The 15,507-nt window shown below is 44.7% G+C and overlaps 1 protein-coding gene across 2 annotated transcripts in view; it reads left to right on the forward strand.

The window, feature by feature from the left end:
• RYR1 (ryanodine receptor 1) overlaps window positions 1-15,507 on the forward strand; it is a 126,621-nt gene that overhangs the window by 95,008 nt on the left and 16,106 nt on the right. For both annotated transcript variants that reach the window (XM_052656509.1, XM_052656510.1), the window contains one exon: window positions 14,544-14,885. In XM_052656509.1, the coding sequence (XP_052512469.1) occupies window positions 14,544-14,885 (342 nt within the window). The remainder of the gene's footprint in view (window positions 1-14,543; window positions 14,886-15,507) is intronic.

The following is a 15,507-nucleotide window of genomic DNA, read 5'->3' on the forward strand; positions in this document are numbered from 1 at the left end:
TTTTCATTTCAAATAACTTCAGGCTTATGGAGAAGTTGCCAAGAACATTACATAAAATTTCTGCATACCGTTTCACCCAGATTGCAAATATGTTAACTTTTTACCTCATTTACTCTGTCATGATTCTCCTTTACCTCTAAATACTTCAGGTAATGAGAATGAGTTCATTCCCTTCAGTTCAGTTCAGTTCAGTTCAGTTGCTCAGTCGTGTCTGACTCTTTGCGACCCCATGAATCGCAGCACGCCAGGCCTTCCTGTCCATCACCAACTCCCGGAGTTCACTCAGACTCACGTCCATCGAGTCCGTGATGCCATCCAGCCATCTCATCCTCTGTTGTCCCCTTCTCCTCCTGCCCACAATCCCTCCCAGCATCAAAGTCTTTTCCAGTGAGTCAACTCTTCGCATCAGGTGGCCAAAGTACTGGAGTTTCAGCTTCAGCATCATTCCTTCCAAAGAAAACTCAGGGTTGATCTCCTTCAGAGTGGACTGGTTGGATCTCCTTGCAGTCCAAGGGACTCTCAAGAGTCTTCTCCAACACCACAGTTCAAAAGCATCAATTCTTCAGCACTCAGCCTTCTTCACAGTCCAACTCTCACATCCATACATGACCACTGGAAAAACCATAGCCTTGACTAGACGGACCTTAGTCGGCAAAGTAATGTCTCTGCTTTTGAATATGCTGTCTAGGTTGGTCATAACTTTTCTTCCAAGGAGTAAGTGTCTTTTAATTTCATGGCTGCAGTCACCATCTGCAGTGATTTCGGAGCCCCCAAAAATAAAGTCTGACACCGTTTTCACTGTTTCCCCATCTATTTCCCATGAAATGATGGGACTGGATGCCATGATCTTCATTTTCTGAATGTTGAGCTTTAAGCCAACTTTTTCACTCTCCTCTTTCACTTTCATCAAGAGGCTTTTTAGTTCCTCTTCACTTTCTGCCATAAGGGTGGTGTCATCTGCATATCTGAGGTTATTGATATTTCTCCCGGCAATCTTGATTCCAGCTTATGTTTCTTCCAGTCCAGTGTTTCTCATGATGTACTCTGCATAGAAGTTAAATAAGCAGGGTGACAATATGCAGCGTTGACGTACTCCTTTTCCTATTTGGAACCAGTCTGTTGTTCCATGTCCAGTTCTAACTGTTGCTTCCTGACCTGCATACGGATTTCTCAAGAGGCAGGTCAGGTGGTCTGGTATTCCCATCTCTCTCAGAATTTTCCACAGTTTATTGTGATCCACACAGTCAAAAGCTTTGGCATAGTCAAGAAAGCAGAAATAGATGTTTTTCTGGAACTCTCTTGCTCTTTCGATGATCCAGCGGATGTTGGCAATTTGATCTCTGGTTCCTCTGCCTTTTCTAAAACCAGCTTGAACATCAGGGAGTTCACAGTTCACGTATTGCTGAAGCCTGGCTTGGAGAATTTTGAGCATTACTTTACTAGCGTGTGAGATGAGTGCAATTGTGCGGTAATTTGAGCGTTCTTTGGCATTGCCTTTCTTTGGAATTGGAATGAAAACTGACCTTTTCCAGTCCTGTGGCCACTGCTGAGTTTTCCAAATTTGCTGGCATATTGAGTGCAGCACTTTCACAGCATCATCTTTCAGGATTTGAAATAGCTCAACTGGAATTCAATCACCTCCACTAGCTTTGTTTGTAGTGATGCTTTCTAAGGCCCACTTGACTTCACATTCCAGGATGTCTGGCTCCAGATGAGTGATCACACCATCGTGATTATCCAGGTTGTAAAGATCTTTTTTACATAACCACAAAACATTTATGCAAATCAGGAAATTATCTTTGACACAGTGCTGCTAACTACAGATTTTATTCAATTTTCACCCTTGAAGGAAGTTTTTCCCTTGTCAGGGAGCCAGTCTGGGATCAGGGATTGAATTTAGGCATCCTGTCCCTTTGTTGCTGCTGTTCAGTCCCTCAGTCGTGTCTGACTCTGCGACCCCGTGGACTGCAGCATGCCAGGCCTCCCTGTCCCTCACCATCTCCTGGAATTTGCCCAAGTTCATGTTCATTGCACTGGTGATGCCTGTCTCTTTAGCCCTCTTCAATCCAGAACCCTTCCTTGGTTTGTCTTTGCCTTTTATGAGCTTGACATTTTTGAAAAATAGAGGCCAGTTGTTTTATAGGATGGCCCTTAGTGTGGGCTTGTCTGAGTTTTCCTTGTGATTCGACTGAGGTTATAGACTTTCACAGGAATATAAGAGAAGCACTGTGTCCTTCTTGGTGTATCTTCTCAGGAGGTACGCGCTATTAGCTCTTCACATTTCAGTCTGTGTTCGCTCGGCTCACTTGGTGAAGGTGTTTACCAGGGTTTCCACTGTAATGATACTATCGTTCCCTTTGGTATCTTGTGAGGATGTGCTTTGAGACTATGTAAATATCCTGTACTCAGGTTGGCATCCATCAGAAATGCTTATGTCAAGTGATTATCACTCTGGCAGTTGATAAGAGATAGTTTTTAAATTTTCTGATGTCCTTTACCTTCATTGTGTGTGTGTGCTCAGTCATGTCCAACTCTTTGTGACCCCAGGGATTGTAGTCTGCCAGGCTCCTCTGTCCATGGAATTTTACAGGCAAGAATACTTGAGTGGGTTGCCATTTCCTACTCCAGGGGATCTTCCTGACCCAGGGATCAAACCCATATCTCTTGTGTCTCTTGCGCTGGCAGGCAGATTCTTAGCCACTAGTGCCACCTGGGAATTAGATACCTTTTAGAAAATTTTTATTGCATTATAGTTGATTTACAATGTTCTGTTAATTTCCACTGTACTGTAGAGTGATTTAGTTTTACATATATATATATATATATATATATATATATATATATATATATATCGTCTTTTTAATTATGGAGTATCACAGGATGTTGAATAGAGTTCCCTGTGCTATACGGTAGGACCTTGTTGTTTATCCATTCTATATGTAATAGTTTGTATCTGCTAATTTCACACTCCCCATCCTTCCCTCCCCCGCACCCCCTCATGCAACCGCAAGCCTATTCTCCACGTCTGCGAGTCTGTCTCTGTTTGGTACATATGTTCGTTTGTGTCATATTTTAGACTCTGCATATAAGTGACACCGTATGGGATTTGTCTTTCTCTTTATGACTTACTTGGCTTAGCATGATAAGCTCTAGGCCCATCCGTGTCGCTGCAAGGTCGTTATCTCATTAATCTGTAGGACTGAGTAGTATCCCATTGTCTACGTGTGCTGCGTCCTCTTTTTAGGTCCTTATTTATGGCTGCACTGGGTCTTCACTGCTGCATATGGGCTTTCTCTACTTGCCAGCGGGGGCTACTCTTTGTTGCCCTGTGTGGGACAACACATTCTCATTGTGGTGCCTTCTCTTGTGGAACATGGGTTCCAGAGCATGCAGGCGCAGTAGTTGCGGAGCACAAGCTTAGCTGCTCCGAGGCACGTGGACTCTCCTCAGATCAGGGATTGAATCCATGTCTCCGGCATTGGCGGGCAGGTTCTTAACCACTGGACCACCAGGGAAGTCCCCGTACCACTGGGATTATCCATTCATCGGCTGATGGACATTTAGGCTGCTTCCATGTCTTGGCTGTTGTAAACAGTGCTGCTATGAACATTGGGGTGCATGTATCTTTTTGAATTAGTGTTTTGTCTGGGTATATGCCCAGGAGTGGGATTGCTGGATTATATAGTGATTCTATTTTTAGTGTTCTTAAGGAACCTCCATACAGTTCACGCCAATTTACATTCCCATCAACAGTGTAAGAAGATTCCCTTTTCTGCACAGATTAGGTACCGTTTTACTGTAAGGAAGAGTTTTTCCTTTCTCTTCCATTTACTTGTTTGTTTATGCATTTGTTCATTCATTTATATCGGTACAGACCTATGGCTTCTTATTTTATCCTAGGGGTTGCAATTGCTGCTGTCCATCAGCATTTAAATAAGCCCAGGGTCACCCAAGTTAAGTATAAAGTGCCCCATGCCTCCCAGCTGTCCTCCGAGAGCCTCCGTGCCTCTCTGTCTCCCCGCTTCTCAGCCACGCCTCCCAAGAGCTGTCTACACTTGCTCACTCCTTTCTCACCTCCCACTCCTTCCCTCATTTGGGGTTTGCTGGCTTCTGTCCCTGTCACTCTCCTGAAACTACACCAAATAAGATCATCAGGGATCTTTCCACCCTACCATCTCTCCTCTGACCCATCATCTTGACAGCATTTGCCACAGTTGGCCATGTCCTCCCCCATCCCTAGCAATGCCTGCTTCCCTGGGCATCTGTGCCACCCACCCCTGGGACCCCTACCTTCCCTGGCAATCCCTCACAGATTCTTTTTTTTTAAAAGATTTTTAAAATGTGTACCATTTTAAAAGTCTTTATTGAATTTGTTACAATATTGCTTCTTTTTTTCTATGTTTTGGGCTTTTGTCCCAAGACATGTGGGATCTTAGCTCCTCGAACAGTGATCGAACCTGCTCCCCCTGCAATGGAAGATGAAGTCATAACTACATTGCTACCTAAGCTTTAGGGAGAAGGGATAATATGTATCATGTTCTCATGTTCTCACTCTGCGCCAGGTCCTATGTGTAAATGAATGGTAATTTACAGCAACCATGAGGTAGCAAGGACTATTTTTTTATTCCCATTTTACAGAAGTGGAAACTGAGGCACAGGGAGGTGGAAATGCTCTGTTTAAGGTCACACAACTAATTGACAAGTCTGGGATTCAAATTTAGGCAGTCTGACTCCAAAGTACACTGCCCCCAGGGTCATTCACTTACTAGCTCAATAAATAGTCAACGAGCACCTCCTGAATGCCAAGCCTGCTCTGGGGAGTCCCAGCCATACTCTCTCGACCAGCAGATTTTCAGTGAGAGTCTGACGGGGGATGGCTGCAAGAGAACCAGAAAGCATAATGCAGGAGCTAAAGTCATGTCATTTATCTATCTATCTATCTATGTATCTATCTATCTGTATATATAGGCCACACTGTGCGTCATGTAGGTTGTTAGTTCCCCGTCCAGGGATCGAACCTGTGCTCCCTGCAGTGGAAGCATGGGGTCTAACCACTGGACCGCCAGGGAAGTCCCCTGCATCATTTATCATTTTAAAAGGACTCTACTCAGCAAAGGAAACCATCAACAAAATAAAAAGGCAACTTACAGAATGGGAGCAATATTTGCCAACCTCATATGTAATAAGGGGTTGATATCCAGTGCACACAAAATGTTCATGATAACTCCAACACAATAAAATCAATAAATCTATTTAAAAATGAGCAAAAGACCTGAATAGACATTGTTTAAAGAAGGCATACAAATGGCCAACAGGTACATGAAAATGTGCTCAATATCACTTATCATCGGGAAAATGCAAATCAAAAAAACCACAATGAGATATCACCTCACACCTGTTAGGATGGCTGTTATAAAAAAATAAAAGAGAGAAAGAGAGAACGAGTGTGGCAAGGATGTAGAGAAAAGGGAACCTTTGACCATTGGTGCTGGGAATGTAAACTGGTGCACTATGGAAAACAGAATAGAGGATTCCTCAAGAAATTAAAACTAGAACTGCCATAAGGGAAGTCGCTCAGTCGTGTTTGACTCTTTGTGACCCCACGGACTGTAGCCTACCAGGCTCCTCTGTCCATGGGATTTTCCAGGCAATAGTACTGGAGCGGATTGCCATTTCCTTCTTCAGCGGATCTTCCCGACCCAGGGATGGAACCCAGGTCTCCCGCATTGTAGACAGACGCTTTACCGGCTGAGCCACCAGGGAAGTCCCATATGACCCTGCAATCCCACTTCTGGATATCTGTCCAAAGGAAACGAAACTATTATCTCAAAGAGATGTTTGCTCTCTCATGTTCATTGCAGTATTATTCACAATAGCCAAGGTGTGGAAACAGACTAAGTATCTGTCAATGGGTGAATGGATGAAGAAGGTGGTGTGTGAGGGGGCATAGGTATACCTATGGCTGATTCATGTTGATGTTTGGCAGAAACCAACACAATTCTGTAAAGCAATTATCCTTCAATTTAAAAATAAATAAATTTAAAATTTTTTAAAAAGTAGAAGTACTACCAAAAAAAGGAGGTGGTGTGTGTACACATGTAATGAAATATCATTCAGCCGTCCATTATTTTTTGTAATTTTATTTATTTATTATTTTTATTTATTTTGGCTGTTCTGGGTCTTCGTTGTTACACAGTCTTTTTGCCAGTCATGGGGGCTACTCTCTAGTTGTGGTACGTGGGCTTCTCATTGCAGTGGCTTCTCTTGTTGGGGAGCACGGGCTCGAGGGCATGTGGGCTCGGTAGTTGTGGCCACCGGCTTAGTTGCTCTGTGGTGTGTGGAATCCTCTGGGACCAGGGATTGAACCCATGTCCCTTGCATTGGCAGGCAGATTCGTATCCACTGGACCACCAAGGAAGTCCTGCAATATATTCTAGAGATACAGGGAGTGTCCTGATTATTTTGTATAGGTGTCCAGTATTCCACTTTGCATATGTATTATGGTTTATTTGATAATTTCCCATTTTTCTTCAAAAATAATTTATTATTCTTATTGGTATTTTCACTTACCTATTTATTTATTTATTTTTTTGGCCATGCTTTAAGGCATGTGGGATCTTAGTTCCCTAACCAAGGATCCAACCCATGCCCCCTGCATTGGAAGCACAGAGTCTTAACCACTGGACTACCAGGGAAGTCTCTGATTATTCCCTGTTGATGGACACTCGCTGTGTGCCCAGTCTTTTGCCATTACAACGTGTGCTCTCGTTAGGGCTGCCATGCATAGTTGTTCAAGCTGTGCACTGTACAAAGGTGCCAATTTATAGCACAGATATTGTAAATTTGTACCACAGGTTTCCAGCAGATGGAAGTAAGTGTGTTGAAGAAGCCTCCTTGTGGGCCACTAGCAATGCTGACTAGAACAATATGTGCATACATCATTTTGTATGTGTAGTTATATCTGAAGATAGACTTCCAAAAGTGGGATTGCTGGGCTAAACGGTAAATGCATTTGTCATTCGGACAGATTTTGCCCTCTGTTTTTCCTTCTCATAAGCAACATGCGAGGCTGCCTCTTTCCCCACAGCCTCACCACCAGACCACATTTGTCAAATATTTGGATTTTTGCCAATCTGATAGGTGAAAGGGGGTAGTGCTGCGCAGTTTTAACTCACATTTATCCTGCTATGAGTGCCGTGAAGCATCTTTACACATTACTTTGGGCTTCCCAGGTGGCACTAATGGTAGAGAACCTGCCTGCCAATGCAGGAGATGTAAGAGATGCAGGTTCAATCCCTGGCTCAGGAAGATCCCCTGGAGGAAGGCATGGCGACCTACCCCAGTATTCTTGTCTGGAGAATCCCATGGACAGAGGGTCCTGGTGGCCTATGGCCCAGAGGGTCACAGAGTCAGACACGACTGAAGTGGCTTATCGTGTGCACATTACTTCTTTTGTATTACTTGTTCAGTGAACTGCCTGTGCCCTTGGCTTACTCTTCTACTGGGATGTTGGCAGTTTTCTTCTTGATTTCTAGGAGCTCTTTATATGTTGGGCTGCTTATAACTTTGCTAGTGATATGAGGTGTACTTCTTTTTCCTAGTTCATCATTTGTCTTTTGCCTTTGCTTCTGATGGCTTGTTTGTTTATTTGTTTTTTGGGGGGAGGAGTTTGGACATGCATAAGACTTATTCCTTAAATTAAATTTAGTTTTTTGGCTGCACTGGGTCTTCATTGCTGTGCTCTCTCTAGTTGCAGTGAGCGGGGGCTACTCTCTAGTTTCCATCCAAGGGCTTCTCGTTGCAGTGGTTTCTCTTGTTGAAGAGCACAGGCTCTGGGCACATGGGCTTCAGTAGTTGCAACACATTAGCTGTGGCTCACAGGTCTTAGAGCATGCAGGATTCAGTAATTGCAGAACTCGGGCTCAGTAGTTGTGGCACACAGGCTTAGGTGCCCCATGGCAAGTGGAATCTTCCTGGACCAGGCTTTGAACTCATGTTTCCTGCATTGGCAGGCAGATTCTCAACCAGCAGACCACCAGGGAAGTCCAAGACTTGATTTTTATGTAGAAAATCATTTAAAATATTTGTATTAATGTTAAACAAGATAGGTAATACAGGGGTACATTCCTTTTGTAAAAAAATTCAGAACTTACAGCTATGGTTGAGGTTACCTTTGATCCCTACCTCCCACCCATTTCTCATCATATCTCTTCAAAGGCTGCCACAGTTATCCTCTTGGTGTTCAAATCTCCAGGCATTTATTTCTGCATTTCCTTTCATATGTAAATCTGCATTGAAAAACATACAGAATTATTTTAGGGTTTCCCAAGCTCTTCATGGTTGACAGAGTTCTTGACAGTTTGCAAAACATATCTCCAGTGATAAGTACTTGGCAGATTCCAAAACATCTACGACAGTTTGGAAAGCCCTTCCTGGTGGGTGAAAACATATCTTAGGCTACTAATTTATTCTTGGCACTATTTTGCAGTTTTCTTTGTTTTTTTTATTAGCAAATGTTTTTGTACATCTCTCTGAATTCAAGACTTACTTTTAAAAACATCTTTATTGAGATATAATTCATATACTATTAAATTCACCCATATAAAAGGTATAATTTAATGGGAGTTTTTTGGTATATTCACAGAATTGTGCAGCCATTGCTACAATCTAATATTAGAACATTTTAATCACCCCGAAAAAAGAAACACCATGCCCTTTAGCAGTCACTTCCCATTTCCCCCACTCAGGCCCCTGCCAACTGCTAATTTGCTTTCTGTCTCTATCGATTTGCCTATTCTGGACACTTCATATCAATGGAACTGTCCAATATATGGTCTTAAAAGGGTTTCCTGTTATTTAACAAGCCACAGTGTCATTATCATCCCTAACTGAAAACAAACCAATGAAGACAAATGAAAAAGATCCATAGCTCATTAAATCATCAAATGTCTGCTCTGTGTTCTAATTTCCCGATCTTCAAAATATCACATATAACTTTTTGTAATTTCTTTGAAGCAGCAGCCAAACAAGGTCATCTAGTGCTATTGATTGCTAATTCTTCTCTTTAAAAAAAAAAAAAAAGACAGCTTTATTTCTGTCTTTATTTTTGGCCATGCGGGGTTCTTCTTGCTGTGCGGGCTTTTCTCTAGCGGCAGCGAGTGTGGACTACTCTCTAGGTGTGGTGTGCGGGCTTCTCTTGCTGCGGAGCACGGGCTCTAGAATGCGTGGGTTTCAGTAGCTGTGGTTCCCAGGCTTTAGAGCACAGGCTCAGTAGCTGTGGTGCACAGGCTTCATCGCTCGTGGCATTTGGGACCTTCCTGGACCTGTGTCTCCTGCATTGCACGTGGATTCTTTTCCACTGAGCCACTACCACCAGGGAAGCCTGGTTGCTATTTCGTTAAACCTCCTTCTATTGACTGCTGTCCCTCCTTCACTTTTTCCTTTCCTGGCAGTTTATCTGCTAGAGATCCAGTCTGCTAATCCAGTAGAGCAGCAATGCCTGATAGAAATACAGGGACTTCCCTCGTGGTCCAGTGGCTAAGACTCTGCTTACAATGCACGGGGCCCAGGTTCAATCTCTGGTCAGGGAACCAGATCCTACATGCTTCAACTAAGACCCAGCACAGCCAAATAAGTAAATAATTATTTTTTAGAAAGAGATACAATGGGAGCAACACATACAGTTAAGGAATTTCTGGTACCTGCACTTTTTAAAAAAGTGAAACGAAACACATCAAATTATTTTAAACAATATATGTTATTTAACCTCCTCCACCAAAATTATATTTTGACATATAATCAATATAAAACTTATTAGATATCTTAAATTGTTTTTTTACACTGTCATCAAAATCCATAAGTATACACTGTTGCCACATCTCACTTTGCACCAGCCACAGTTCTGTAGCTCATGTAGCCACATGTAGCTCATGGCTATCCGTAGATACTTCTCTATTAGAGAATCGTAGAGTTTCCTGCCTTTGTTTGGATCTGGCTGATGCAACCTTATGGTGTCATTTAATCTGTTCCTCTGTCCCCTGCATTTCCTGCAAACTAGGACTTAGGTCACGAAGCTTGATCAGACTCAGGTTTGGAGTTTTGGTGTTTTTTTTTTTTCTTTTTTGCCAGCACCTTCCTTTATGGTGTTTCATATACCCATTAAGAAGCACAGCCTGTCCCCTCATCACTCCTTTTGTGATGTCAGCAACCATCAGTGCCTGACGCCCAGACACATTAGTTCATTAGAAATTGCAAAATGGAGATATTCTCATTTCTAAATGTCTGACTGTTACCCAGCTTCACATGGTTTCCCAAACCCAAAGCATCATATGATTTCCCAGACTTTACAAATCTTTATATTTTACAACAGGCCTTTCAATTACTTTTATGATTTAAAAGATAAGGTCAGCCTTCTTTTAAAAAAGGACTTCTTGATTTTCCAAAATTGTAACAGAGTTAAAAAGTCTTCTCAGTTTTCAAAGTGCTTAATTCATTTGACAAAGATGCGCTGAGCGCCTACTGTGTGTAGCAATGAACAAAACAGAGACCCCCACCCTCAGAGCTGATAGCCCAATGGGGAGGGGCAGATGAAAATAAGCAAACAAGATAATTTCAGGTTATAACCTGTGGTCTGAAGTAAATGAGCAAGGTGGTGTGCAACAAAGCGTGATGCAGTCAGCCCTGTAAACTGGGTGGCCAGGGAGGGCCGAGGACATTGAAGCTGAGAGCTGGATGCTACCCTGTGAAGGTAGGAGAGTTTGTGGCCTCCCCAGCAAAGGGAAGAGCAAGTGTAAAGGCTGCAAAATGGGAACAAGAGGGATGCAGAGGAGGCCAGCGTGGCTGTTGAGAGGGAGAGAGGCAAAAATAAAGTCTGAGAGGTGATGGGGGAGGATGTGCTGAGCCTGGCTGGCTGTGGGGAGGACTCTGACTTTTAACCTGAATGAAATGGAGCTAAGGGAGGATTCTGAGCAGGGGAGGGATGTGATCGGACTCAGATGTTTACAGCGTCCCTCCAGCTGTGTGTGCGGGGTGGCGGGAGAGACTTTGGGGAGAGAAGAGGAGGAGAAACCAGGGAGGAGTCGCTGTGACCCTCTAGTGGGGGAGAGAACCGTGGAGGGGGCAGAAGTGTGTGTCCTAGGTCTTTTGAAAGCAGAGCTGACAGATTTGCTGATGGATTCGGTGTGGGTAGTGAGATGAAAGGGAGGGATCAAGGATGACTCAAAGATTTTAACTTAAGCACCTGGGTGGGTGGTGATGCTATTCCTGAGATGGGTAAGACTGTGGGAGGAGAGGTTTTGAAATCAAGAGTTCAGTTCTGGCCTTTTCCACACAGATGTCAGATAAGGCTTCATCTGTCACGTGTATGGATTCTGGGGAGCAGTCAGGGCTGGGATGTAGACTTCACAATCATTGGCATGGGATGGCTTTCCGAGGCTTGAGCCTCAAGGCTCTCTCCATGGAGCGTGTATATCTCAAGAGTGAAGATTTCAGACCTGGGGCCCCTTTAACCTTTAGAGGTCTGAAAGAGGAGACTCCAGCAGAGGAAACTGACAACAGTCAGAGAGGAAGGTATTTCAAAAGAAAGGACAGGCTAACGGACAATGACAAAGAGAGAGTAGCAAATCACAAGAGCATGCATAGTCCAGGACTGAACGGAGGGGATGGAGTCCCAGGCCCCATGCGGGGCTGGGTGGGGGAGTCAGATTTTAAGAGGGGCAGTGTCACACTGTATCATAAGAAAAGGAGTCAGGTTGATGGAGCGACAGTAGAAGGTGAAGAGTTCCTGTGTGATTATGTCTCCACGCTCTGTGGTTTCTAGAGCCCTTCATGATTTGCAAAGCATGTTACTCATTTAGAAAGCATTTTTGCAAAGTTCTTGGCTACAAAGCACTTTTTAGAGCCAGAAAATTTCGCTTCTGTTCATACCCAGAGCAACGTTTCTCAGACTGCATGTGGCAAACCATCTGTTGGTCATGAAATTAATTTAGTTAAGTCATGACCAGCATTTTTAAAAATAAAATAGAACATTGCAGAGTGCGTTACATAGCGAAAGTCAGAGTTGTGTCCTGAAATCTTTTTTTTTTTTTGTCACATTATAAAATGCATTCTTACTGTGGGTGCTGTCAAAACATTTAAAAGATTGCCCCAGAGAACCTTTTGCAAAAAGTGCAGCAGCAGAGAGCAGTATGAGAATATTCAATGGAAGTGTCTGTAAAGTAAAAAACTGGAAATAATCTAAATGTCTGTCATCAAACCTTCTTCTATGATGGTTGTCGATTTTCTTTCCTGGAGTCACCTTCTCTTCTGGATAGAATGCTGTATTTATAAAACAGGAATACTACACAGCAGTGGAAATGCATTCATCTGACCTATACCTCAACATAGATAGATCTTGAAAACATACAGTTGAGTGAAAAAATTACATGATTGTAATTCTTTCTATCAAAATAATGTACAGGATACCAGATAAATGACAGTATATAGATAGTAGAAGTACTGACACATACTTCTTTTTTTATTGAAGTAGAGTTGACTTACAATATTATGGTATATTAGGTACAACATAGCTATTCAATGTTTTTGTAGATTATACTCCATTTAAAGTTATTATAAAATGTTGGCTATATTCTCCTTGCTGTACAATATGTACTTGTAGCTTATTGATTTTATATGTATTTTGCACCTCTTAATCACCCTCCCCTATCTTGTCGCTCCCCGCTGCCCTCTTCTCACTGGTTTGTTCTAGCCTGTCCTCTATTTCTGTGAGTCTGTTTCTGTTTATTCTGTTTTCTCCTATGTTCATTTGTTTTATTTTTTAGATTCCACATAAAAGTGAAAACATCAATATTTCTCTTTGATCTATTTCACTAAGCATAATACCCTCTAGGTCCATCCGTGTGACACCCAGTTCTTTTTAAATAATTAATTGATTAATTTTCTTTTTGGTTGCACTGGCTCTTCCTTGCTTTTCCCAAGGCTTTCTCTAGCTGGAGTGAGCAGGGGCTACTCTTCATGGTGGTTTGCAGGCTTTTCAATCCAGTGGCTTCTCTTGTTGCAGAGACAGGCTCAAGGCTTGCAGGCCTCAGTAGCTGTGGTGCACGGGCTTAGTTGCTCCAAGGCCTGTGGGATCTTCCCGGACCAGGGATTGAACTGACGTCCCCTGCATTGGCAGGCAGATTCTTAACCACTGCACCACCAGGAACGCCCTGACACATAGTTCTTGGGAAGGATACACCAACTCCAGGATAGTTGGGGGAGGATGGGGAAATGGAGTAAGAGAAGGGTACCCAGAGGGCTCCAATCACTGCTGGCATGTTTTAGTTCTTAAAAATATAGTAGTTGAAAATGTGTCTTCGTGAGCATTTGTTAATTCTGGGGTGATGAGTATATGACTCTTTATTCCCGGTTGAGATTTGGAGGCCTCCATTGTGTCCGGTGCCAATTATGTAGATGCTGAAAATGGTAGGATGGGGGATCAAAGGGTCTTGGGGAAGGGGTAGAGGGGGTGGCATGTACTGCTATCAGTCAGGACCCTGGCCTGGAGGGGGCTGGCCTGGAGGAAAGAGTGAGGATCAAACTGGGTGATAGAGGGAGCTGTTTGGACAGGATGGCAGGACTGACCTTTGAGGGAGAGATACAACCAGCACAGGGAGGGAACCAAGGAGAGAAATGCCGCAACTCCGTTCTCCTCCTGCTCCCTGACCCCAACTGGGTGGCTCCCAACTGCAGCCAGAGGGTCAAGAGAGCCTCTGGTACAGACCACAGGTGCCACTGTAAGGGGTGAGGGTGGGAGGATGGGTGGAGAGCAGGATAGCCGGCAGGGAGCTTGGGACAGCATCCCTTTACCAGCTGCTACCCAAGTGCTGGGAGGCTTCCCAGGTGGCTCAGTGGTAAAGAACCCTCCTGCCAATGCAGGAGACATGAGATGCAGGTTCAATCCCTGGGTCGAGAAGATCCCCTGGAGGAGAGCATGACAACCCACTCCAGTATTCCTGCCTGCAGAATCCATGGGCAGAGGAGCCTGGTGGGCGACAGTCCATAGGGTCACAAAGAGTTGGACAGGACTGAGTGACTAAGTGCACACGAGTGCTGAGTTTCGTCAATTCACATCTTACCACCAATGAAAAATGGACTCACCCTGACAGTGCATGTGTGGCTCAGCTTTGTGGAAATGCAGCATTCAGTAACTTTTAAAATATTTATTTATCAGCTGTGTTGGGTCTTTGTTGTGGTGCCTGGACTTAGTTTCCCCATGGCATATGGGATCTTAGTTCTCCCACCAGGGATGGAACCACTGTCCCCTTGCATTGGAAGGCGGATTCTTAACCAGTGGACCACCAGGGGAGTCCTAACATTCAGTATTTTAATAACTGGTACAGTCTCACCCATGTCAACCTCTGAGTGTCAGCCTTTGGTGGTGATTATACGATCCTGGACTTTTCTGTCTTTATGAAAAGTCCATAGTAGTTTCAGGAAGAGCATCGGGGCTCCCCAGCCCACCCTTCTGACCTCTCCTTCTACTCCACCCCGCCGCCCCCCGCCAGGCCATGGACAGTCAGAAGCAGTTCACTGGTCCGGAAATCCAGTTCCTGCTTTCGTGCTCCGAAGCGGATGAGAACGAGATGATCGACTGTGAGGAGTTCGCCAACCGCTTCCAGGAGCCAGCCCGCGACATCGGCTTTAACGTGGCGGTGCTGCTGACCAACCTGTCAGAGCACGTGCCGCACGACCCGCGCCTGCGCAACTTCCTCGAGCTCGCGGAGAGCATCCTCGAGTACTTCCGGCCCTACCTGGGCCGCATCGAGATCATGGGGGCTTCCCGCCGCATCGAGCGTATCTACTTCGAGATCTCGGAGACCAACCGCGCCCAGTGGGAGATGCCCCAGGTCAGCAGACCCATGCACGTGCATGCTCGCCTCCCGGGGCTTCCAGGGCATGCCCCTCATATGCTTGGACCCCACATGGGGCAGTGCACGCTTTGCACATCTCCTTTGCAGACCCCACTGGGCCCGTGCTCCATTCGTGAAGCCCATGCCCACCGTTTTGCACATGTTGTATGGGTACTGCTGTGCCCTTGCAGACCTTGCAGACCTCTGGCTCTCCCATGCCCACCTTGTGCAGACTCGGCCTGTGCATGGACATACCCTGATATGGGGCTTCCCCAGGGGCTCAGCAGTAAAGAATCTGCCTGCAATGCAGCAGACGAGGGTTCGATGCCTGGGTTGGGAAGATCCCCTAGAGGAAGGCATGGCAATCCATTCCAGTGTTCTTGCCTGAAGAATCTGCATGGACAGAGAAGCCTGTGGGGAGCTACAGTCCATGAGGTCACAAAGAGGTGGACACGACTGAAGCGACTGAACACACAGCATACATACCCCAATGCAACACCAGCAGCATTGGCATGCCTTCAGTGTGGCTGCTCACACCACGCCTGCCTCTTGCACACTCACCCTGGGAGCTCTTAATAGTCCGGATGCAACTGTACCCACACTGTGTACTTGAACCCAC

This window comes from Budorcas taxicolor, chromosome 18 (genome assembly GCF_023091745.1).
Source record: "Budorcas taxicolor isolate Tak-1 chromosome 18, Takin1.1, whole genome shotgun sequence".
Lineage (NCBI taxonomy): Eukaryota > Metazoa > Chordata > Mammalia > Artiodactyla > Bovidae > Budorcas > Budorcas taxicolor.